The sequence below is a fragment of the Amaranthus tricolor genome, chromosome 17 (genome assembly GCF_026212465.1).
Source record: "Amaranthus tricolor cultivar Red isolate AtriRed21 chromosome 17, ASM2621246v1, whole genome shotgun sequence".
Lineage (NCBI taxonomy): Eukaryota > Viridiplantae > Streptophyta > Magnoliopsida > Caryophyllales > Amaranthaceae > Amaranthus > Amaranthus tricolor.
The window spans coordinates 9,621,465-9,647,360 of NC_080063.1; the positions used below are offsets into that span (position 1 = coordinate 9,621,465).

Sequence of the window (25,896 nt, forward strand, 5' to 3'; positions counted from 1 at the left end):
GTAACGTGTAAAATCGAAAATATAATTACAAAACGCTAAACCCGCCGAATTGTGTATTCTTAATCTTTTGATGGGTAATCCGTAAAACCTTTACAAAACCCAAGCCTTATCCAACCCTCCCATCTATGCAACCCTCAGGCCTCAACAATGGTGAACATCTTGTCATCCAACTTCATCTCCTTCAATACTTCACTCCATCCTTCTTCCCAATTCCTCTCTCCTCCGTTAAGACCACTTAATTCCGTCATTGTATCGGCGGTAACATCACCGGAGCGAAAATCTCGGCGGCGACGACAGCCGAAGGGGGAGAACACTTCGGCAGTTTCATCTGCGATAGAGAAAGGGTTGAGGCTTGTATTCATGGAGGAATTGATGATTAGGGCTAGAAAACGAGATGCAATTGGAGTTTCAGATGTTATTTATGATATGATTGTTGCTGGTCTTACTCCTGGTCCGAGGTCTTACCACGGATTAGTTGTAGCTCATGTTCTTAATTCTGATGTTGAAGGCGCTGTATGTATATTTCTATTATTTCTCTTCTGCTTAGAGCATTAATATTAGTAATTGTAATGAAAAAAACGAGTAGGAAATAAGCTTAAAAAACGAGTAGGAAATAAGCTTATGTTCATGGAAGCTCTATGATATACTTCCTCTGGTTTTAACTACTTTTCTATTTTTTACATTATCGAATGCACGATTTAATCTTTAATATCTTTAAAATTCATATAATAAAAATTTAAACATTAAGACAAACAAGATCCACTTGACTATATTTTACATTATACATGGATAAATATATACCAAATGAGACCGGTTAATGAACAGTAGTTGCTACAGGCTGTAGCAACTAAGAGGAAGTATGTTGTAAAACCAATTACTGACGAGTTATTAGTGCGAGAAATTCCACCCCAACCCACTTCAAATTACAATCAAAATATAGTCTATATGAGTATATGTTTTATAAATTATTGTAAATTTCTGTTTATGTCACAATGTTTGTTTTACATGAATCTTAATTTCAATTTTGGCCCTGAACCTACTCATTCTTGTTGCTAATTATTATACTTAGATGAGGCTAGATGAGATTTGAACTATGACCTCTTGTCATAATGCTTTTGATATCATGCTAAGGAGCCAACTGAATTATAAGCTTTAAGCTTATGATTAAAGTCCCTATATGTTGTGTTGTTAATCAAGCAATTGGTAGAACTAAGCAAGTTTAGAAAAAATAAGGTGAAGAAAAAGAAAAAAGTTGTGAAGTAGAAAATTAAGGATTTGTAAAGAAAAATTAATGTGCATTATTTATGTAGTTTTTATTAGTTAATATTTTGGTTTACGTTCCCTATATTTTATTTTGTTAATATTGAAGTTCATTTGGATTGGAGAAAATGGGGAAAGGAAGGGAGGTGAAGGAAATGGAAGTTGATGTTTCTTTTATTTGAATAGAAAATGAGGGGACGTGGAAGGATGAAAAAGTGTTCACGTCTTGCGAGAAAAAAAATCTCTAGATTGTTCAACAATGGTATTTGAAAGAAAACTCATCACTTTTACCAAAAGTATCCTTAAATTACTAATAATAATAATCTTAATGAGCAATATTTTCCATTTTTTGTTGAAATATGGTTTGTGTATCCTAAAATATATATTTTGTTCCTTTTAAGAATAAGGTCTCCAAACTTATTGTACTGAAATGATGGTGACAAATGGAAATTTTGTGAAATTGAATTCATAGTGCTAAGCTGTAGGGTTTTTATGAGTTTTACTACCATGAGGACATAAAATTCTAAATTATAGAAGTACGTTTATGTGTATATATTTTCTTTATATCTTTTACATGCAGTGTTGGGGATGCTCAATAAATGAAGACAGTAGAGTTACAAAGAAAAATAAATCCGTGTGATATGTAGAGTGAGATTGGAAGAACGAAATTCTAAGGAAGTATTGGCAGTAATTTTCAATTTCCAGGGAAAGGAAGCCTTTCAACTTTTGAGATTTTTAAAAAGATAAATGGGGAAATACTATATTAATATTTGGAAATGAGGTAGAAATGCATTATTGTTAATGTTGGTATTCCTTTTTAGGTTAGTCTATGTATGAGGCAATAATTCAAGCAACTAGTTCTATACTCCTAATATCACAGTTACAGAAGTTTCAATTTATAACACTTTGTTTTGTTCTTTGCACCCTTTATTTATATAGTTATTTCAATCTTGCAAAGTTTTTGATAGGTGCTTGTAACAACAAAAGTGATAATTTTATTTGCCTTTTTATGTGCACATTGCTGCCTTCTGGGTTCAATCTATAACAATTTGCTATGTTAATTGCACTGTTTATTAATATAATGAAATCAATGTGTTAGAAAATATGACAAGTGTTTGCAACTTCCAAACAATCTTCAATGAAATTATCTGATGTTGATTGTTTTATGTGTACATTGATGTCTTGTGGGTTAACATGTGTAGATGCAATCCCTGAGAAGGGAGTTGAGTGTTGGGCTTATTCCCCTCCATGAGACATTTGTAGCACTGATTCGTCTATTTGGATCAAAAGGTCATGCTGCTAGAGGTTTAGAAATCCTCGCAGCAATGGAGAAGTTAAATTATGACATCTGTAAAGCTTGGTTGGTTCTTGTTGGTATAATATTATTTAGGTCTTACATTTTGGTGTATTTCTCTATTCTCTATTCGTTCATATTTGGTGAATTAGACTTTTTGTTTCAGAGGAGTTGGTTAAAAGCAACAATCTAGAAGATGCCAATAAGGTCTTTCTAAAGGGTTCGGAGGGTGGGTTGAGGGCTACGGATGAGATTTACGATCTCTTGATTGAGGAAGACTGTAAAGCTGGGGATCACTCTAATGCCTTAACTATTGCTTATGAAATGGAGGCAGCTGGGCGAATGGCTACAACATTCCATTTTAATTGTCTTTTGAGTGTTCAGGTAGATATCAAGATGTTTCATTTGCTTTTGATTCTTTCTACTTTGATTCCCCAGTGATGTGCCTTTATGATGCAACACTAAGTGGAAATTTTAGTTGCTCTTTTTCACATACGAGTTACTGAAGTGATTATTTGTGGACTTAATCCACATAGCTTCTTATACTAAAGCCTGAATTGTGGAATGTAGGCAAACTGTGGAATACCGGAAATTGCATTTGCAACATTTGAAAATATGGAATTTGGAGAAGGTATTCTATTGTTTTTGCTTGAATTTTTTAATCATGCGATATCTTTTTGCTTCTGTCAACATGCTTTGTTGTCCTTATTAGTTTTCCCTTGATAGGGGACATTTTCTTTGATAATGTCTTTTTAGGAGCAAATTGATACATACGGGGGAATATTTTCATGAAGCTTGCAACTAAGGGTTTTTAGTCATTTTTAAAATTTTGAGAAGCAAAAATGTAAAAGTAACAACTTTTTAGTTTCACAAGCAACTAAACATTTTAGTGCTGTATACCTGCACAAAATATCATCGTGTGATATCACTATCTAAGGGTTCGTTTGATATTATTGTGGTTTTCTACTTTTTGTGTTTTGCTCACTTGATTTTTGCTTAAACGAAACAATTCAAACAAATTTTCTTTATGAAATAATGTTTTTCAAATTTGTATTGATTGAAACTTTTTCTCAATAAAGTGGTTTTTTATTAATTAAAATTGATTTACTACACATATTTAGTTATCGCAATGCCATTAAATGGCTCCCACCAAAGTTGTCACCTAGGTGTGATTTGAGGGGGTTGGACGCTTATCAGTTGTTGGTCATTATAAAGATATTATTTTCAATTGGTTTTGTAGTTTACATCTTTTCCAACTTCACATAAATAAGAATTGCATATGATTCAATGAGTTAATTCAAGTGATCTGTTACAATTCGAAACTAAAGAACTCTAAATTGTTGGCCTCATCGGGAATGGATAACCGTTGAATAAGTAAATAACATGGTTTTAAGTTGAACATTATTGGATTTACACTTAATGCAACAAGATTAATGGCAATCGTCGTGCAAATGGATATGAGAGATACAAAGTGCCATTTTTGAGAATCCCTTGGAATTAAGTCTTGAAGAAGACCTTACTAATATTGAGAAACCACAAAATAGAAGATATGCAACATGTCCAAATCAGGTACTGTCGTATTGTCATGGTATTATATGAACCATCTATACCTAGAAACATGATTGCTACCCTCTTTTTAGAGTATTTCACAGTTCCACTGCACTGCAAACAAGGCTGTTAGAATCAAAATCCTACTTAGGATCGATAAGGGGGTAGGATCAAAATTGGTAGAATCAGATCGTAGGATTGTAAGATCCTTCAGATATTTTTTGATATGCTATAGGATAGTTGATTATCAGTCATATTTATTCATTTAAGTTCATCTTTAAAGTTTTAAGCCGTAATTAAAGATGTATATGACTTCATCTTTTAATTAATTATAAGTAATACTTTGAATAATCATTTGTTAACTTTGAATTAGTAAGTACATGAATTTTCATAATTGTACTAATAACTATGGTTACATGGAACGTAGAACGTAGCCACGTTCCGCAATTCGGGAACGTCCGTCCCCGATCACCATGAAACACGACCCAAATCGCTCAAGGTGACGTTCCGATTTTGAAGACCTTTTTTAAAAGGTATTTTGGCCTTTATTTACAAATTAAAGAAAAAAGAAGGTAGAAAAAATGAGATGAAACTTAGAAATCTTAAAAAATTCCACATGAAAATAATTCCTTAAAGCAAATCATTTTAATTTAATTTTTTTTCTAATATATATTTTATACAAAATTTATCTCGTACCCAATCATTCCCGAGTCAATCTAAGTTGTGTTCTGTGTTCCCGTTCCCGTTCCCCATTCCATACTGAATGTCATTCCAGGTAACAAAGCTAATGACTATATATTTTCAACTTATACTTATATGTAAGTCAAAGCTAGAATATAAGCATTTTTTTTATGATTGAGAGATTGAGACTACCCTTGTAGGATTGGATCACTGGAATATTGGATCGTAGGATCGTGTTATTATCCTATCACCTATATTTTTTATCTTGGTAAAATTGTATGATCCTACCATTATTAAGATCATGCTTAAGATCTGGATCGCTTGCCTATTTTTAGATTGTAGAATCGTAGAATCCTATATCATAATCGGGATTCTGATAATCATGACTGCAACTAATGTAAAGCCTATAATAACCCTTTGAATAAAATTCTTCCATCTGAGATATGTGTGGAGAATGTCTAGATAGGATGGAACGTAGAGGTGGTGTAATTTTAATTACAACTTACTATCTTTAAATCTTACATTTTGAATTTTGTTTTTGCCAGATTATATGAAACCGGATACAGAGACATATAATTGGGTGATCCAGGCGTATACTAGAGCTGAATCCTATGACAGGTGTGTAATTTCAACTTGATATTTCATTCACTTATTTTTGTTCCTTTTCAGCAATTCTCTTAGTTTTGTGCAATTCTATTCATGTATTTTCATTACTTTTCTTTTAGGTGCATTTTAGCCTCTTATTTTATGCCGAGAGCCTGTGATATACTTCCTCTGTTTCCTAATGATGTTCCCACAAGGAACGTTCACTGGAATTAAGAGAAATATAATATTTTAGACAATGGATATATTATTTAATTGAATAATATATTTGATGGAAGAAAAGTGAGGACCATAAACATTAAAAAATATCAAAAGAAAGTAAGTGGAAAAAAAATTGGAGACCACAACTAATAGAAAAGAGTTTTTATAAAGTTAGTGGAAAACGTGTAGGGACCATAAGGAATATAAAAATGTTAAAATGAAGTTAGTGAAAGATATGTGGGGCCCATAAGCATTATAAAAATATTAAAATGAGAATAAATAAGGTTATTTTTGTCCTAAATTTGTGATATAAATTGAAAGATTCTTTTAAGAACAACAAATAAGACATCCTAAAATGGCAAATGGTAACTCTTTTATGGAAGGGAGGGAGTAGTAATTAAGATTCTAAAGTCTTTATAGGATTATTTCTATCTAGACAAATTTCTATTTGAGTTTTGTACTTGAAAATTTTTCTCTAGTCTCCGCATCATGGGCATGAGTCACATTGTACCTCCTCGTTCTCCTTTTAATGGAATCTTTTCTGTTTATTCGTATATTCAAAAGAATTATCTTTGTGAATTCTGCTTTACTGAAAATCTACATGCAAATATAAAGTTGAGAGTATGGAGCATGTTTGTTAGTTCTAATATGGACATGCCATTCATAAATGTGATGGCAGTTTCTTTTATTACTTGTCATGGTCTTCTTAATAAGTTTGTTTTTTAAAATATTTTCTACTGCCATGACATTAGAACGTACACACCATTACGAATCTTTATTAGAATAGCTTAGAGAGGTCATATCTATTATACTGTCCTTATCTCTTGTTCTTTTGGAGGTTCATGCTACTATGCTAGAATTCATCTCCTTTAAACCCCTTACCCAAAAGGGAACTACTAAGACATGATTCATACACATATCTATATCAAAGCTCCATACCCGAAGGCGTTATATTTTGAAATTTGATATGTGAAGTAATTTCTCTTAAAGAATTTACAAGTCAACCAAATATGTTAATGTCATAAATATTACTAAAAATGTAAGGCATTCGAAATGTATTGTTTTTACTTTTTAATAGCTTATTCTCTAACTTTCGTGAACTATTTGGCATTTTTTCATGATGTATTTGTACCTTAATATCATAATATGGCCATTGTTCACATTTTGCTTTCCATGCTTGACATTGATAATGTCTATTGAATGATATGACTTCATGTTGTCAACTTCATGGCTTGCAGAGATATGTCAACTAATTTCCTTTCCATTGAATCAGGGTGCAGGATGTGGCTGAGCTACTCGGCTTGATGGTTGAAGATTATAAAAGACTGCAACCTAATGTGAGAACTTATGCGTAAGTATTGACGTTCTTAAGAGAACTGTTAGAGTTTTGTTATTATTGTGTGACTTTGAGTTGTGTGGTATAAGAGTTACAACACAATTTTCCCCTTGTTATATCTTAGTCCACTCCATCCTTAATGTCGACTTTTGAATTTAAAAATGTTGATGCCTTTAAGCCATTGTTACCTGAAATGACATTCATTTGGAATGGGAACCGGGAACGACAACAGGGAACACAACCTAGATTAACTCACGATTGATTGGGTTCAAAATACATTATTTTATGTATAAAGAAATCTTTGAAAACAAAATACAATAAATTATGATTTTTTTTCTTGAAGAAAATGTTTTTTAGTGGATTTATATTAGTTTTCTAGGTTTCATCTTAGTTTTTCTTTTTTTTTTCTTTAATTTGTAAATGAAGGCTAAAATACTGTTTTAAAGAGGTTTTCTACACCGGGAAGTCACCTAAAGCGATCTGGGTTGTGTTTCATGGTGAATAGGGATGAACGTTTCTGAATCGCGTAACGTGGCTACTTCCCATGTTCCATGTAACAATGCTTCAGATAGTGACAAAGCCACTTGGAGGGCTGGTGAGGCCACTCACTATCGCAATCCACTCGTACGACCTTTTTTTCCTGTAGGTTTTTTGATTATATACTTGCTAGTACTGTCACAAGAGTAGTAGAGAAATGGTGGTTTGATTGTGAAGGAAGTCTTGATATTGCATGGAGTTATAGGTTCAAGTTTTCTTAACAACACTTTTCTTGTGTTTTGTTTTTGCTATAGTTGTCAATGTATATTAGCCTAAAACTCAAGCTTGATATTAGAAGAAATGGTCTATTGTTATTTTACTATATATATATATATATCCGTCCCTTTAACTTTTATTTTCTGCTTTGCCTCGGTCTTCAGGTTGTTGGTGGAATGCTTCACCAAGTACTGTGTGATACGTGAAGCAATTCGACATTTTCGCGCATTAAAAAATTATGAAGGGGGCACAAAAGTTTTACATAATGAAGGAAACTTTGGTGATCCACTCTCTTTGTATCTCCGAGCATTGTGTCGAGAAGGTGGAGTTTTTAGCCTTTTGTTTACGTCACCAACTACTTTGCTTTAAGACAATGGTTGCTATACTTTCACATCACATGCTAATATAATACTTCCTCCATTCCAAAATACTTGCAACGTTTGCTTTTTCACGCGGTCCAATGCACTAATTCAATTTTTAATATCTATAATTATGTATAATAAAAAATTACAAAAAAAAATTGATTTTAATAATCTTTGCATCGAGATGAATCAAACAAGATCCCACTTGATTATGTTTTAACTTATAGATTACAAATTAATCACAAATCAAGGGAGATAAGTGAATAGTGCAAGTATTTCATATTTCGCGAGTAAATTGGAACGGAGGATGTAAATGCTAATCACAAAAGCGTATTTCTACAATCCCCCTTCCCAAAATCATACTTTTTGGCCCTATAGCTTTTGCTGCATATAAGGTTTGTCTATTTGTATATATCTTTTCGAGAGTAACTTATTAGCTTTGATTGAAAGAAAAAATATTTGGTGAAAGGCATATTTGGTTCAGAAAAATGTTCAGTATGAGGAGAGAAAGTTATAAAATGTCGTGTGCTCATGTCCATATAAGTAAATAAGTAGTTGTAGCAATTTGGTGGGACAACTCCTTTTAGTAAATGTAGTAAATCTTGTGGAATACATGGTGTATTTAATAGATTTGAATAAATGGAAGAGGAGAATACATATAGATGATTATTGGGATTGATTTTCTTAGTTGTAGAATAGTAGATAGAGCCGAATAAAGTAAACTTTGTCAAGGATGGTTTCCCACTATAATTTGTTTTGTTAATTTTATTTTAATCCCACATTCTTTGAATTAAGGCTTTGTCATTGTTGTGGGATTGTTGTAGTTGAATTTAGACTTAAGGTCTTTTTTTATTTGGAAATGGTGTTCTTTGAGTCTTTCTTCTTCATTAGGTATTAGGTTTTTGTATATATAAAATACTTTCGATCTTTTATTTTTCTTAGACACTAATTCTACCCTATGTATTAGGTTTTTGTGGTTAATTTCTTATATATTAATGAGGTAAAAGAGTACATATTTATGCAAAATAAATGTGTCAATTCTGACCCATAATCACAGCTAATCAATTCCTAAATTACAACAATTATAATAATAATTTAGCTAATTATCGCACAAAATATTAAATTACCTATTTTAGGATTATACTTTCCTACACTCTCCTAGTTGGATGTTAAATGCCTAACTTCGAAAGCTTTAGATCTAACTGCATTCGTTAGGATATCTGCTAGAGATCTAAGTACATAAGGGTGGTTAATGATTTTTGCGTCATGGTTGTCTTTGATCAAATTTTGGTCAACCTTAACATGTTTTGTTCGATCATGTTGTACTGGATTATCTAAGATGCTAATTGCTACATTATTGTCGCAATAAAGCTTGCAAGTTCTATTTTGAGGAAAGACAAGTTAACAATCTTCGAAGCCATAAAACCTCAACAACTCCTTTTGCAATACCTCTAAACTTCACTTGGTCCATCTATTTTTTGCTTTCCCATGTCACAAGATTTCCTCCAATCTAGGTGAAGTACCCAAAAGGAGATTTTCTCCTATCTTGGTCTTAGCCCAATATGCATCTGTATAGGCTGAGAGATTTAGGTGATTATTTTTACCTGAAAATAACCTCTCTTCCAACAGTGCCTTTGAGGTATCTCATGATTTTTAACACAACATCCATGAGTTGAATTTGCTAACTACTCAAACTGCATATGCAATATCTAAGTCTTGTAAGTGACAGATAGAATAGTTTCCCAACCAACCTTTAATATCTTCCACAATCAGTCAATTTAGCTCTTTAGAAATTTTGAAGCCATGTTTACCATCATTAGAGTTTCAAATGGTTTGCAATCAAGCGTTCCAACTTATGTTAAGAGATTTCTGGTTTACAAAAACTTTCATTTTTTACCTTACAATCTTAATCCAAGAAAATACTTGAGGTTTCCAAGGGTTTTCATTGCAAACTCTTGAAATAGCTGTTTTTGGAGATTTATTTCCTCTTAATCATTTTCTATAATATCATGTCATCTACATAGATACAAGTTATTAGGCTATTTCTCCTCTTAAGGAGATAATATGATCAGAGTTGTTTTGTTGGTAGCCAAATCTTTTCATAACATACTGCATTTTCCATATCAGGCCCCTGGACACTACTTTAGCACATATAGAGCCTTTTTCAACTTGCACCTTTCACCGTAAGAAACATTTTGTGAAAATCCCGGAGGGGTTTTTATAAACTTCAATTTCTCCATGTAGAAATGCATTCTTAACATAAAATTGATGTAGGGCCAATCTTTATTGGCAACAAGCAACATAGAATAGGATTCCAAAAGTATCGATTTTGCCACCGGTGAGAAAGTCTCTAAGGAGTCCCCTCCATTAAGTCTGAGTGTACTCCTTGGTCACTAATTGAGCCTTGTATCTCAAATGAGCCATCAATCTTATATTTGATTGAGTATCCATCTGCATCCCACTACTTTCTTTCCTTTGGGCAAAAAACATCTTTCTCATGTTCTATTCTTTTGAAGATCCTCGATTTCTTCTTGCATGGCCTTTTTTCAATGCTCATGTTTGAGAGTTTCTTCATCAGTTTAGGAACCTCAAATTTTGGGTCATACCTCTTTGGAGGTATTCTTCTAGTACTCCTAAGACGTAGTAGATATGTCCCAGTTTCTTTCTCTACATTAGGATTAACCCGAACTTCTTCGCTTGCATACAAGAGTAGTCTCTAAAGTTCTAGACACGCTGTCTATTATAGCGAAATTGCTTTCCTCAATAGGATCTTCAAACAGAATATGAGTAGGTGGTGATAACTGAGACTCTTAGGGTTAAGCAATGTGAGGGGCAATTTCGATGGAGTTGTCTACGTGAGGATACTTGGACTAGACAACCACTTTAGATCGTTTATATGACTCTCCCCTGACATCGAAGGTGGTTTTAGAAGTATTCACCTTCAACAAAGTCATTGTCTATAGAGGTGCACATCCTATTTGCTACTTGATCAAAACACCTATACCTAGGGCTGTTCACAAAAACCCGACCTGTTGACCCTTTGACCCGCAACATAAATGGTGGGTCAAATTTCAAAAAAATTAAAACATCCGGGTCGGGTACCAGACCCATCTTAACCGGGTCGGGTCATGGGCCGATGTATATGTAACACCCCGGCCCCTCGGACCGCTGGTGACTACTCATGGAGATTGTAGACTGGCCCCACAAACCAAGACAAGTCTTTCCAACGCACTTTGGCCTCACTCGTGCGCACCCGGGAACACTTCCTAGGAGGTCACCCATCCTAAGATTGCTCCCCACCAAGCACGCTTAACTGTGGAGTTTTTAGCAAATGGGCTCCCTAGAAAAGAAGATGCACCTTGTTGATATGAGTAGTCTATCAATCCTTTTTTCAAGCTAAATCTGGGGTATTACAGTATATGCCGGGTTCCCGGTAAGTGACCCGCTTAACAAAATATGGTTTGACAGATGAACAATCTGTGGGTGTGTATTTTGGTCACTGCTTACTCTTATATAGGTTTCTCAAAACATTGTTATTTTCGTCAATCAACTCAAATTTGGTCAACCGCTGTCGTACTGATTAAGGGGGCATTTAATAGTCGCTAATCTTTTTACAGTTGGTCTCTTGAGAGACAGTCTCTTTGAGAGACGTATCTCAAGCCCAACCCATTAAAGATTAATGCCTACTTATCGTATTTTTAATGCCTACTTACTTACCGTATCCTTAATGCCTACTTTCAATATCTTAAATGTCTGCTTACATCATTCGTAATGCCTACATACAGTATTTTTAAAAATATATAATGGGCTGACCTTAAAGATAGTCTCTCAAAGAAATCTTGTATCACAAGAATTTGTGATCTTTTTACTCTCTCCTTTGCAACATTCATTAGCAACAAGACTAGTCTCTCTGTTTTTTAATAAACTTTCTACAAAGAATGTTCACGGGAATTAAGAATTATAGAATTTTTTAGATAGTGAATATATAAATTTTATTAAATAATAAATTTAATATAGAAAAAGTGAGGACTATAAACATTAAAAAATATTACAATAAAGTTAGTGGAAAAAAATATGAGGATCACAACTTATAAAAAATATTTTTATAAAAGTATTAAAATAAAGTTAGTGGACAATATATGGGGATCATGAACATTATTAAAATCCGGTTACACATGTTATTGCTTTTAAATCCGACTAAATACACTACTATTGAACAGTTTTAAGCATTAATGTCAATTTACTAAAAGGAGGGTAGAACATATTTCTGGCCCTTGATAATCCATCTCACGAGTCAGTTCTATCTCTCTTGAGGTTGTAGTTGAATTTTTGAGCTGAAGTGTCTCATATAATAAACAATATTATCTAATAATATTCATGTAATTGTTACATAAGATTGTGATTGTTATGCATTGATTTAGGTGCATTCAGTTAATTTTGTTCCCCTAAATTCTTCACAATTTCTGCCCAGATTTTACTGATTAATAAACTGTCCATAATTAACAAGAAAAGCTGCCCAAAAAATCAAAAAATAAATCCGGGTACCCGGTGTTCCAACCAGACTATCCGGGTACCCGCATTAATTGGGCCGGGACACTGGCCGTTTAAAAAGGTACCCGACTAACCGGGTACCCGGCTTTCCGGTTACCCGAAATGCCGGGTACCCGCTAATGAACACCCCTACCTATATCCCTTTTAATTTTTTCCTTATCCCAAGGAAACACATTTGACTGCACATGCTTCACACGTATTTTGGTTTGGTATTGGAATGTGAACATAGACAATACACCAATTTCTCAAAGACTCGAGGACCGAGGGTGTATCGGATGAAATGAGGGAATGGTTGTGTAGCTACTAAGGGCAGTTAAAGGTGTTTTGTATTTTAGTTTATTTGTGGGCAATCAATTTGACAAATAATTTGTAGTGGCTATACCTTCAAGACGAAAAATGCCTGGACAGATTATTCAAGTAACATTGCACGAGTTATTTCGAGGAGGGCATGATTTTTCGGTTTTGCGACTCCAATTTGTTGTGGAGTGTCATGATCAGTAAAAATCTTTTCATTTCGTCAATTATGTACTCCCCCGTTGGCAGTTCTAAGGGCACAAATTTTAGTCTGGAATTGCTTGCGAATCTTAAGAAAGTAACAAACACATCAAGCACATTAGATTTTTTCTTTAAAAAGTACACCCAAGTCATTTTTGTGCGGTCATTAATAAAAAAACATAATAAGAATAATCATGTTCCTCAAAATTGGGTAGATTCGCACACATTAGAATATACTAATAGAAATGGCATATTAAACTTGTTCTCACGAGGATAATATGAGTGTTTATGACGTTATGCTAGAATTTATGACTCACAATATGACTGAAGACCTGAATTAACTAGGGTAAAAAAAACGCGCTTTAAATACCCTAGAGATGGGTGACCAAATCGTCGATGTCATAACTAGAGTTGGTGTTCCTTGGACCCATGAGCAAGCGTTGTGACTTATTTTTTAACACCTCATACACATTGTAAATCCCCTTCCTTTCCTTACCACGCCCAATGATCTCCTCCGAGTGAATACCCTGCACAATATAACAATCAAATTGAGTTTTCCAGATGTGGGTGAATATTTTCGAGGATCCCAAAAATAATAGAGGAGTGTTGTTGGGTCCATTTTTGTATCCAGGGTCTTGCCTAGTAGGAGGTGGGGCGATAATGTGATCGAGTCTAGAGGTCTTCATGGGCAAACAACGAATTGGGCATGCTTATAAAAATTAGCCCGCGGTCTCGATTTATCAAAAGCTCGCCCACCATTGCGGACCTTATTTTTTTACGCTATTCACCTTCTTTCTTAGTGGGCAGAACCCACGAATAAATGGCATGACCGATATAAAAAAAAATTAAAATACAATCTTAAAAATAATACAAGAGAGTAGAGAGCCCCCAAGCTTCTTGTAACAGATTGTTAGAATACGCCATTTTTTTTGAACCTAAGCGTCGGCTCGGATACCAAGTTGGGAATTCCTTTTTCCTTAACTTTCTTTTCATTAAAATTTGTCTAAATACAAGTATATTTTAAGGGTTTCTCTAAGTGGGATAGCTATACAGAGGCCCAACAATAATAAACTAACTCAAATTCTTTTTAAGACTGTTTCACCATAAGACGTTTTAATATGGGCTAACCTAAAACTGAAATAATATACATCCAAAAATTAACAAAAAAATCAAAAAAATGTTAACTGTTTTGAAATCAGAAATTTAAAATAATAATAAAAAACAACAAAACGTAAAAACTAGGTTTGCACTGTCCAAAATGCTCCAATGAAAGAAATATTCTTAAAAGACGAGGCGCTACAGGAGGAGTTCATAAGGCAAGGAAATTAAAACTCAATGTCCACACTGTTGGACTATCAAAGTAAATAGATTATGAAATCAGAGTTGGAGCACTTGGAATTATGTTTTCATATTAAATTATATAAATTAAATATAAGATTATGTCTTATATACAACCCTAAGGGTTGTATATATCATTTTCCTATTTTAAATAAAAAATTTAAAAATTTGTATATTTATAAAATAAGTGGGCAGTTTATGAATGTGCATTATTTTTGTGCTGCTACCCATCCGTTTAGCTTATCGGGTGGGTATTACCCGTCTAAATATTAAAATATTTTCAAAATTGTTGTCCAAGCCGGCCGCTATTTGAGCCGTGTGGGATGAGCTGGTGGGTAATGAACAACTCTAATCGAGTCTCCCCCCGCTCCATACAATAAGCTTGGTCCATAGGGTGTGGTTGTGATGATTGAGGTTTTCGGCAAGGCTCACAGTGGAGCTACTGGCAGCCTTCATGGGTGTTTTGTTGTTGAAGTTCTGTAAAATTTCCAACCACTTGCTCATGGTAATGGTTTGTCCAAGAACAGATACCAAGTCAAAATTCTACCTTATGTTAAAGACTTCATATTTATACAGAAAAAATGGGTCAATTCTCGACACATAATCACAATTAATCAATTCCCAAATTACAATAATTACAAATTACAAAAATAATTTAGCTAATTATCTCACAGAATATTATATTGCCTATTTTAGGATTATACTTTCCAACATCTTGTCTGTTTTTCTATGGCTATGGTCTTGATAATGCATGCAAAGGTCTACGCCTTTTTTGTATTTATCTTGTTCTTGTACTATAGATTATGAAATGTTGTCGTTGAAGAGATCTGACTTTGAGGAATGCTTATTCTGTATGAAATTAGGAACTTTGAGGTTTGCACAATGTCTTAAATTGTCTAAAATAATGCTGTTAACGTACCCATTAATTGTAAATTGGTCAATTACGAAATGGTCAGGGGTTCTCTTATGAACTATTATAACTTCAAGAATAGATCAAACAGTTTATCTACTCTGATTGTTTGTGACTTTTGTCTTCTAACTGCCAATCAATTTGACATTAGCTTGGCTTAATGACAAAATAGGAAGAATTGAAGAGCTATTGGATGCTTTGGAAACTTTGGCTAAGGATAATCAGCCAATCCCACCAAGAGCTATGATTTTGAGTAGAAAGTACCGGACATTAGTAAGCTCATGGATAGAGCCATTGCAAGAAGAGGCTGAGCTTGGATATGAGATCGACTACATGGCTAGGTGATAACTCATAATTGTCTGTCTCTTGAGCTTTGTCTTTGGTTGTAAATTGTAATAGTACAAGTAATTTAACAATAAATTCATAGTGTTTAAATCTCAGGATTGTTCTTTCTTTTTGATGATCCACAGATATATCTCAGAAGGAGGACTTACTGGTGCACGCAAACGCTGGGTTCCTCGAAGAGGAAAAGCTCCTCTGGATCCTGACGCTGAAGGATTTATTTATTCAAATCCTGTTGAAACCTCTTTCAAGCAAAGATGTCTTGAAGAATGGAAGACACATCATAGGAAGCTTTTGAATCACTTGAGGAATGAAGGACCAGCTGTTCTTGGACCAGATACAACAGAATCTGATTATTTGAGAGTGGAGGAAAGATTAAAGAAAATTATTAAAGGTCCTGAAAAAAATATTTTAAAGCCAAAAGCAGCCAGTAAGATGGTGGTATCTGAGCTAAAAGAAGAACTAGAAGCCCAAGGTCTCCCTACTGATGGAACTAGAAATGTGCTCTATCAACGGGTTCAAAAAGCTAGGAGAATAAACATCTCACGCGGTCGGCCACTATGGGTTCCTCCCATAGAGGAAGAAGAGGAGGAGGTATTCTTTTGATTATGGACGTGATTGTATTCTCTTGCTGTCCTTTCCTTTTCTGTTACAGTTTGTACAATCAATTCAATTATTGTTCTCCATTAAACAAGGTATTGTTGCCAGGTTGATGAGGAGCTGGATGAACTAATTTCTAGGATCAAATTAGAAGAAGGCAACACAGAATTTTGGAAGCGGCGTTTTCTTGGGGAACAAGTCATATATGAGTATACTAAGCCTTTGGATGGGCAGAAATCAGAATCTCTTGACATAATGGATGATGCTGATATTGTTGAGGATACTTTAAAAGAAGTTGAAGATGATGAAGCTGATGACGAGGAGGAAATGGAAGTGGAAGTGGAGGTGGAACAAGCTGAAAGTCAGGTAGACATGGTTGACAGGGTGAAGGACAAGGAAGCTGAAACTAAGAAACCTCCTCAAATGATTGGAGTTCAATTGTTAAAGGATATAGATCAATCAACAACCTCAAAAAAATCAAGGAGAAGGGCATCTAGGGCAGCTGAGGTATCAAATTTATCCTCTTTGCTTATCTGTTTAGTATAGTTTACTGTTCCATACTTCCATTTGTTTCATTCCCTTTCTTTTCCCTACTTATAATCTTTGTTGCTTCTAAGCAGCCGCTCACTTCTTCATGCATGCTAGTGTTTTTTCTAGTATCATGTGCAAGAAATGACAATACTAGGATTATCATGTTTAGGGGCTGTTGAGTTATAAACCAATGTTAATACTGACAACACAAATATAGAAGTTAAATTGGCAAAAGTAGAACACAAATATAATAAAAAAAAGAGAATTGCTTTCATCTTGATTTCAAACCTGCATCTACACTAAACTATTAAGAAATTACTCTTTCACGAGCCACTTTATCTCATAGTGTTGTATGCAGGGGTGAAAATTTTATTGGATTGTAGAATATCCAAGGACCACAGACTGGACTACTTTTTCAGGTTCGATTCAATATTTCTCGATTCGGTCTTGATTTGGACCGGTTATATTTATTAATATATACAATTAAATCTTAATTATTCTCAACTTTAGCACAGAGATGATACCCCAACATAAATCAAATGAATGAAATTTCACCAATAATTGCCAAAATATTTTAAATTTTCCTATAATCCTATAACACTTTCTCCGTTCCAAAATACTAGCACCATTTGACTTATTCACACACTCAATGCACTAATTCAATCCTTAATATCTCCAATTATGAATAATAAAAAAATTATAAAATTTGATATTAATAATCTTTGAATTGAGATTAATCAAACGAAATCCCATTTGACTATGTTTTAACTTAAAAGATAAAAAACTAATTACAAATTAAGGGTAATGAATGAATAGAGCATTATCTTGTAATGTAGCAAGTAATATGGAACATATGAAATATTAGAAGAGTAAAAATAATTAAGCTAAAAAGAACATTCAAGATTCAACCAGATTCATAAGAAAAACACACAACAATATGCTAACATCATCAGAATGAAACCACGAAAACTATGATGAATTAATCAAGAAAGAATATGCTGTCATTATATTTTTCAGAAAAACGAACTAAAACTAGAATTTTGGGAATTCAATCTCATTCTCAAGTGAGTTGACTTCAATGAACTCAACCATAAGTAAGTGCTATATATCCATTCAGACTTCAATAATTCCAAAATCTAATGTATATGTTTGAAGTCCTCTTCACTCCCTTGAATTACATATAATATACTCCCTCCATCTCAGTGACTTTTTCCCGTTTGGTTTTTGACACTACTTACAGTTCACTTTTAATTTGTATTTTATTCTTAATCAATAAGTTAAAACATATTCAAGTGAGATTTGTTTGATTCGTTTCAATGCAAGGATTATTAGTATCAACTTTTTATATTTTTAGTTATGTATAATTAGAGATATTAAGGCTTCAATAATTGCTTTGGCAAACATGCTCAAACCAAATGGGACTAAGTCATTGAAATAGAGGGAGTATTTGTTTTACTATTACTCAATGTTCCAAAATTAATTTATTTCCTTGAAAATTATTTTTTTTCTGGTAATCAAAGTTTGAAATTGTTTGTAAAGGTTGGTGAAAGCTGATTAAATGAAGCCTGCAGATATTAAATGTGGATAAAGGTAAAAAGAAAGAGGTTAAGAGAGGAGGAAGAGCAAGACAGATAATACGGAAAACAAATATTAAATGCATATTAAACTCATAAAGATTGAAATCTGAAGGACGAGAGACTGAAAAACCAAATTTATATTTGTAACATTCGAAGACTAGATCGAACGCATCTAATCTGGTCTAGGTTCATTGGTTGTTGGTTAAAACCTTGGCCATGTCCAATTATGTACACCCCTAGTTGTAAGCATTAAATTATACAAAACGTGTAGGGAAGCCCCTTTATGCCCCCCTTTCTCTGTCATGCCTGAAAGAAATTTGTTTGAGCTAATGATAAAGGAGTGTAGCTTATAAGTAGCATAGATGTGCCATGCATTGCTGCCATTGGCTATCAAGCGATCACATGGTGATTGGGCGGACCTGAAAAATAAACAAGTGATGTCGATAATTTTTTTAAGAATACAGTCAAGCGTTAAAAAATTACAATGAACAACGATTGATTTGGGGAATTGTCCATGCTGAGGGAAGAACACTTACATCAATTCTACATTTTTAGAAGAGGTATGTTAAGCGTCCTCTCAGGAGGTTGGTGAATTTTCGGATCTTAAATTAGTAGAGCCACAAGACGATCTAGAAATTAATTTTTTGAAATACCTATCCGTTTGAACTTATAAGTACAATCATTAATCACTAATTCACGATTGAACTATCAAACTAAATAACAAATTATCACAATTATACAACCTTCAAACTATCTAATGTACAACCTTTAAACTATCAAACAAATTAATTACAATTGCCAATTGCTAAATAGGTAATAAGGTAAACAAATAAAAAAAACCCTAATTTTTTAAAGCCCTAATTTATCTAAATAGATAAACAAATAAAAGCCCTAATTTGCAAACAATTAGATAAACTAATAATTCATAAGCATAAAAATTAAAGATAAACAAATAGAAGTAGATGATTTATTTACCTAAGAAGGGAAAGACAAGAGCCTGCTGGCCAATGGCAGCAACGGGAGTCGATTGGTGAATGTCGATTGGCCGATGGCGGAGCGAGTAGAGACTTGGATTGCCGATAGTTGGTGAGGCCGTGAGGGCTGTTTCGCTGCGGGATCAGGGAATTGAGAAATAAGGGAAAAAAAGGGGGAAGGGGAGGGAAGGAAGGTATAATGAAAATAGGAAAGAGTCGAAGGGAAATCAAAGAAAAGGGGAATTGGGTGTAAATTAGTAAAAGCCAAAAAAAGGAGTTAGAATGGTTTGAACCTATAAGGCTATGAGCCTTGGGTTTTCCAATTTTTTACCAACTTAGCAACATCACTTGTTTTACTATTTTTTTCCCAAAAAAGCGATCTTAGTTGACATCACTGACCCTACACTAGTTCTACCTCTGAGCGATCAATATTTTATGAATTCAACTACATTATAATTATATATGTGTTACTAGCTTTCTTGAGGTATATTTGATTGCATTCAAAGGTATAAATTTATCTTTGATTGATGCCATTCAAAGGTAGAATTCGAACTTGGACTTGCCTTGCTTTTATTTGAATTGCAAATGGGCGTTAATGAACTCGAATCTATTATGTGAGTCTTAAAAGGCTTTAATTAGATACATCATCCCATGGGCTTGGATTGCATTTTGACGCCTCTCCTTGCCTTAGGCTTTAATTGGATGAATCCTTACTTAGGCTTGGATTGTTCTTGATGCCATCCATGCCTTTCTTTCTTGTTGGATCTGTAAATCTCAACTCTTAGGCTTTGAAGCTTCTTGGATGTTGGCTTGTCCATCTTAGGATCTTTCACAAACTCTTTTAGTTACATGTTTTTAATACAAGACTCTTTAGTCAAAAGTCAAAACTAGAAAGCGAACTTCTACTTTAATAGACTTTCAAAGATATACATTAACCTTAAAACTTGAAACAAAAATATTTGAATCAAAACTAAGTTAGACGGAATTTCATTTGAATTACATAGATAAAATTAGTGGATGTTAAGAATATCGTTCTCAACATTCACCATTGATGTAAAGATCATTCTCCTTGAAACACAATTGATAAAATGCTTTATTATTGGGAATTAATCTTCAAAAATGTCTTAGAAAAAGCTTTATTATTGGGGATTAATCTTCAACTGTGGAGGAATTAAGTTGATGGGCCTCACTATGAATGTATGCGAGAGGGTGTTAGTACATTGACTCCTTAGATTCACAAGTATTTTCGAAAACCAATTTGATTTTATGTTAGGACGATGTACTATGTAAGTTATCCATCTCACGCAACAAGAAATTGAGTACTATAGAGTAAAAACAAGGGTTCTTATATCATTTTTATAGTTATGGAAAAGACTTTTGGTGCGTTTATGTTAAAAAAAAGGTATGCCATGCAAATACAGAAGTAAAAACCAATGCTAGGACATGTATAGGAGCGGTTGAAGATTTTCAATCCTGATTTGTCTACATCAACATTCTGCTTTGAGCTCTTTCATGTTTGTATTTTGTAATGGCTCTAGATAAAATAATAAAATTTATTCAAGTAGAAGGTTAATGGCATATGATGTTCCCTAATGACATCATACTAGTGAACGAACATAAAGATGAATCAACGTTAAGCTAGAGATGTAAACTAAGTTGAAATAAGACAAAGTAGATGGGATATCTTTTTGGTATGAAGGATCATAAAAGTTATGTTGTAAATTTTGTTGTAAATTTACATACGAAAGAGCTTCTTACAAGTGGGTGTTTTGAGTACCTTGATTCAGTTTTCTTAAGAAAAGAGATATTGATCAAGATGTTAAGCATAAGGTTCAATAAGGGTGGCTCAAATAGAGAACAATTAGAATATTATGTGATTGAGGTTGAAATATATCTGTCGAATTTCCATTAGAGTAGGATTACTATATGGATCAGAATGTTAGACCTTCAAAAAAATCAATGTTGGAAGATAAGGTAGTCAAGATGTGTACATGAAAAATGAATTAAGTGAAGATACCACTAAAAGATATAGTTCTTGAGAGCAAGTGTCAATTCTCATAGCCCATTTCATGACTTGCACTTTGAAGAAGGATGATGTGTGTGCAATGAGATATGAGTGATTGGGGTTTGGATCACTCCATGAGGTGATTGATGTGCAAAAGGAGTGCCATGAACAAGGTAAGAGGTGTCTTGAACAAGTCAAAAAAGAGCACAACAAGTGCATTAGTTCATGCCTTGAACGAGGCAAGGGTGGGGAAGGAAGGTGTCTTGAACGAAGCACAAGTGCACAAGATAGTCGCGCTCATTCGAGCGGCCATGGTGCTCGTTCGACTGGACCAAAACATGTTTTTATTTTGGGTTATACTTAAGGAGCAAGGAGTCCACTTATCCTAGGTTTTGTTCCACTAATTTGGAGGCCTATATAAGGGACCAAATCAGAATTGGGATTGAAGAGAGTAGGCAAATACAAGGGAAAAGGGAGTTTTGAAAACCTAGAGTCCATTTGAATTAGATTGATTGTAGTCTCTATAGAAGGTGAGATCTTTAAGTGTGAGAGGTTGTTCTTTAGTGTAAGAGAGTTTGTTTCATTGATGTATTGTTGAATCATTAAGAATATCAACATTTGATTAAGGGATAGTGATGTATAATCTAAAGGGATTAGATTAACAAAAAGGGGCTTTTCAAATGTAACAAGGATAAGAAAAGGATGTGTTTGGCTTAGAAGGCCTAGGTTTAAAAATAGAAGGATTTTAAGGGATTAATATGGTGCTATTGTCGAATGGTAAAGGTTGTCTTTTTGTTTGATAGGGTTTTCAAGGTTTTGGATAGGATTCAGAGGATGTGTTGGGACTATGTTTTCAACAGCTGGAAAACTGTTTCAAGGAATTCTTGGATTTTCAATATGACTTTAAATCAAAGTAAACGAAATGATAAATTTCGAAAATACCTAGATAAAAAGAGGTAACAAGGTTTGAAATGATTACTCAATTGACAAACAAAGAGATGTTGGTAGGATTACTCACTTTAAACCAACTGGTTGTAGGACTCTAGAAGGGAATACTCCTCAACTAATGAACTATGAAACTATAGTGGAATGATTACTCAACATTCACTATAACCCCCTCTAGACGTGAAACCACACAAGTACTTGGATTAAGCAAGAAAAATTCCCTACAAGAATTTCAAAGTCTTGAGTAGCAAAATAGCTTACGGTTTTTAATCAAATTCTAGTCTCTTTATTCATATGATCAAATGCCCTATTATAGGCCACGAAATTACATCCTAAAGTGTCTAAAAAGTCACTAAAAACATATTAAAGTAATCAAATTAAAAGTCACTATAATAAAACTCTGCTAACTTCAGAATTTAAGCCACTAATAAAGACAATTGAATCAACCTTGATTAACACCAAAATAATGCCCAAGAGCTGCTCCAAAACGTGCCCTTGATTGCCATCTCATAAAATCCTTTCCTTGATTAACTTTCCTTAATTGCTTAGGATTCCCTTCTTTAATTAGGACTTGATTTGTAGTAACTTTCCCACATCATTGCTCACATAATTTCAGCCATAAGCTTTAAATATGGTAATAATCCTTCATTTATTCATCCATAGCTGCTCAAAATCGTGAACCAACAGCCACAAATGGCTTATCAATAAACCATCCAAAAGTCACATATGAGTCATTGGGTGCCTCTTTGTAATTTGTTGCTTGCTTCTTTGCTCTTGGATGAACCTGGGACTTAGCATATGACACATAAAAAATCAAAGGGCCTGATTTTGTATTCTCGTTAGCTCGGATCGTACTCACTTGACTTTGGGGACTTGTATCATGTAAAATGATTCGATTTGATTTTTACATCAAGTAGGTATTTAAGATAGCTCATAAATCATCTTCTGTGTTTTTATTGCTTCCTTATTGTGTGTGTATCAGTATTTACATAAGTATTTAGGAGAGAAAGAAAAAGAATGAGAAAAAAGGGAAAAAATGATAAAAATAAAAAAGAAAAAGCTTTCCCTGTTTGTTCAAGAGAAAGGAAAGGAAAGGAAAGGAACTGAAAATTTATTTTCCTAGCAAATCTCCTTAAAATCTTTCCATTCTTCGAGAGATTTTGTCATCGAAAAAATTAAATGAACTAATCCCTTTACATCTTTTTCCTCCAAACAAAAGAAATTGTATCCCTTCAATTCCTTCCATACCCTTTCATTCCAATTGCTTCGATCCAAACAAAGTGTATTAACATTTGTTTGATAGGGAGATAGAATGGGAGTTAAGGACGATTTAATTGGAATTTACAAGAATTGATAAAGAAGGATTATATATGTAAAAGATCACTGGGATTAATTTGTTTAGTCCTAGATTAGTATTATTGATCATTAGTATTCACTAGGGTAATAAAATCTTTGTTTGTAAAGATTTTTATGTTGATTTGTTTTGGTTCATGAAATCGATCTCATACAGTCTGGTTTTAGACTTTGGCATTATTGTGTTGTATTGTGCTATAGTAAATCTCATTGTACACTCTCACCCATGGAATAAAAACTCCCCCGTTACGTTACGTCATGCCCGTTATATAAACTGTTTGAAAGTTGCGCGACGTTAAATCCCGTTATGTAACAGTGCATGAAATTTCACGGTCAAGACGCCGCGTTGACCGTTATATAACGTGTAATGCCCGTTATTTTAGAGTTATAACGATATTTCACTGTTACAACGTTATTTGTCTTCCCGTTAAAATTTTATTAATACCCATCAACTTTAATTATTACGATTACTTAAAAGATATTTACTCATATTGATAAACAAAATAATCAACTAATAACTAACAGTTAATTAATTTTACATTAAAAGAATCTCAAATATTGCAATTATAATACCTAGTTGCATATTATTGCATAGTAATAATAGTTCAACAACAAAAATGCAATTATAAGTTCAAAATCCTTTTATGTGATTGTTTTTTCAAAAGTCACACTCACACCGCATTGGCTGCGATTCGCATTATTTCTTCGTTATAGCCGTTTTTCAGAGACACCGTTTCCGCATCCGCGACCGCGATGCACCATCGTATGTTCTTAGTATGCTGACCTCTTTAGAGAACACAAGTAGTAAGTGTATATGCGCATGGTGAAATGTAGTTATGATGTATTTGCCCATTGCATTTCCGGATAACTCATGCTATCCTGTAGCTTGTCTGTTAACTTTTATTTATGCATGTAGGATGATGATGATGAAGACTGGTTTCCCTTAGATTTGTACGAGGCATTCGAAGAAATGAGGAAAAGGAATATATTTAATGTTCAAGACATGTATACTCTCGCAGATGCCTGGGGATGGGAATGGGAAAGGGAACTGAAGAACAGACCTCCCAGGAGATGGTCTCAAGAATGGGAGGTTGAATTGGCAATTAAAGTCATGTCAAAGGCAAGTCTTTTGGTTAATGTGTTTTTTGTTTTTCTTTAGAGCTTGGGTTTGACTTGCTTTCCATCATTTTAAGTGGAATAAAAAATTTCAGCGTACCACACAGCCTTTTAAGTGGACATAAATTGCTAAGTTATGGAAGATATAAATACATCTAGACATAATGAATTGATAACAGTAAATTTGGATTTTATTTCAGGTAATAGAATTGGGTGGTATACCAACTATAGGAGATTGTGCTATGATCCTTCGAGCTGCCATCAAAGTTCCTCTTCCTTCAGCCTTCTTGGCAATCTTACAGACTACACATAGTCTGGGCTACAGATTTGGAAGGTGCGTATTGACGTTGTTCATTCTTGGTGTATCTTTGGGTTTTTCTTGTTGTTATCCAAGTATTGTAGCTTAAGGGAACTCATTGAGAAAACCTAACCAGTATGTTATTACTAAGTCATATACCACTTCACTTTGACAAAGAATAAAGGCTGAAATTGATTAGTTTGATTCAAAAACAATACATGACTTTTACCAATTTAAAGAGTCACCACTTCATTGTTATAACAACTTTCACAAAAACCATTAGAAGTTTTTATTATTCTGTAGTATTGATATTTCTCCAAAAAGTAATCTCCACTGTAAAAATTGATAGCATAAAGTGACATGTTCATATTGAGCTAGGAAACGATCTAAATAACTTCTATGAAATGAGATTGATAATGTTGTTTGTAAGTTTCATCTTCTCGCATCCAATTCCTCATGTTGTTTGTATACACTAATTGGAATTTTCATTGCACAGTCCATTGTATGATGAAATCATCACTATTTGTCTTGATCTCGGAGAACTCGATGCGGGTATAGCCATAGTTGCTGATATGGAAACCAGTGGAATGACAGTTCCCGATGAGACACTCGACAAGGTGATCGCTGCTAGACTAATTTCTGATAGTTCTGTGGCTGATGAGGCTTCTTAATTAATTTTTACAATTCGTTGTAGATAATTCGAACTTTTTTCCCTTTATTGTTACTTACACTAATCAAATAGCTTTAGGCATTGTAGTCTTTCCATAATAAATCTTATTAAAGTAAATTCAGAGTAAAATTAATAGGAATGCGTGTTGTGAAA

The 25,896-nt window shown here is 33.8% G+C and overlaps 1 protein-coding gene across 3 annotated transcripts; it reads left to right on the forward strand.

The window, feature by feature from the left end:
- LOC130804875 (uncharacterized) lies at window positions 1-25,896 on the forward strand. Of its 3 annotated transcripts, XM_057669505.1 has the most exons (13): window positions 1-513; window positions 2,463-2,634; window positions 2,721-2,938; window positions 3,125-3,185; window positions 5,329-5,401; window positions 6,861-6,938; window positions 7,841-7,998; window positions 15,505-15,673; window positions 15,803-16,268; window positions 16,383-16,781; window positions 24,576-24,779; window positions 24,976-25,109; window positions 25,570-25,896. In XM_057669505.1, the coding sequence occupies exons 1-13, from the start codon at window positions 148-150 to the stop codon at window positions 25,742-25,744; spliced, it is 2,673 nt and encodes an 890-aa protein (XP_057525488.1). In that variant the 5' UTR covers window positions 1-147; the 3' UTR covers window positions 25,745-25,896. The 3 variants fall into 3 exon arrangements, 2 of the variants coding, with proteins under 2 accessions (XP_057525488.1, XP_057525489.1); XR_009040066.1 differs by lacking the exons at window positions 24,976-25,109; window positions 25,570-25,896 and adding an exon at window positions 17,164-17,224 and having other exon boundaries at window positions 35-513; window positions 24,576-24,654; XM_057669506.1 differs by lacking the exon at window positions 1-513 and having other exon boundaries at window positions 2,469-2,620.

What these genes read in the sequence shown, in the direction of transcription:
- LOC130804875 (XM_057669505.1), top strand. Translation starts at nt 148, where the DNA reads ATGGTGAACATCTTGTCATCCAACTTCATCTCCTTCAATACTTCACTC. An exon ending in ATTGTCTTTTGAGTGTTCAG is followed by an intron (nt 2,939 to 3,124) that starts GTAGATATCAAG and finishes TGTGGAATGTAG; the next exon opens with GCAAACTGTGGAATACCGGA. An exon ending in CCGAGCATTGTGTCGAGAAG is followed by an intron (nt 7,999 to 15,504) that starts GTGGAGTTTTTA and finishes ATGACAAAATAG; the next exon opens with GAAGAATTGAAGAGCTATTG.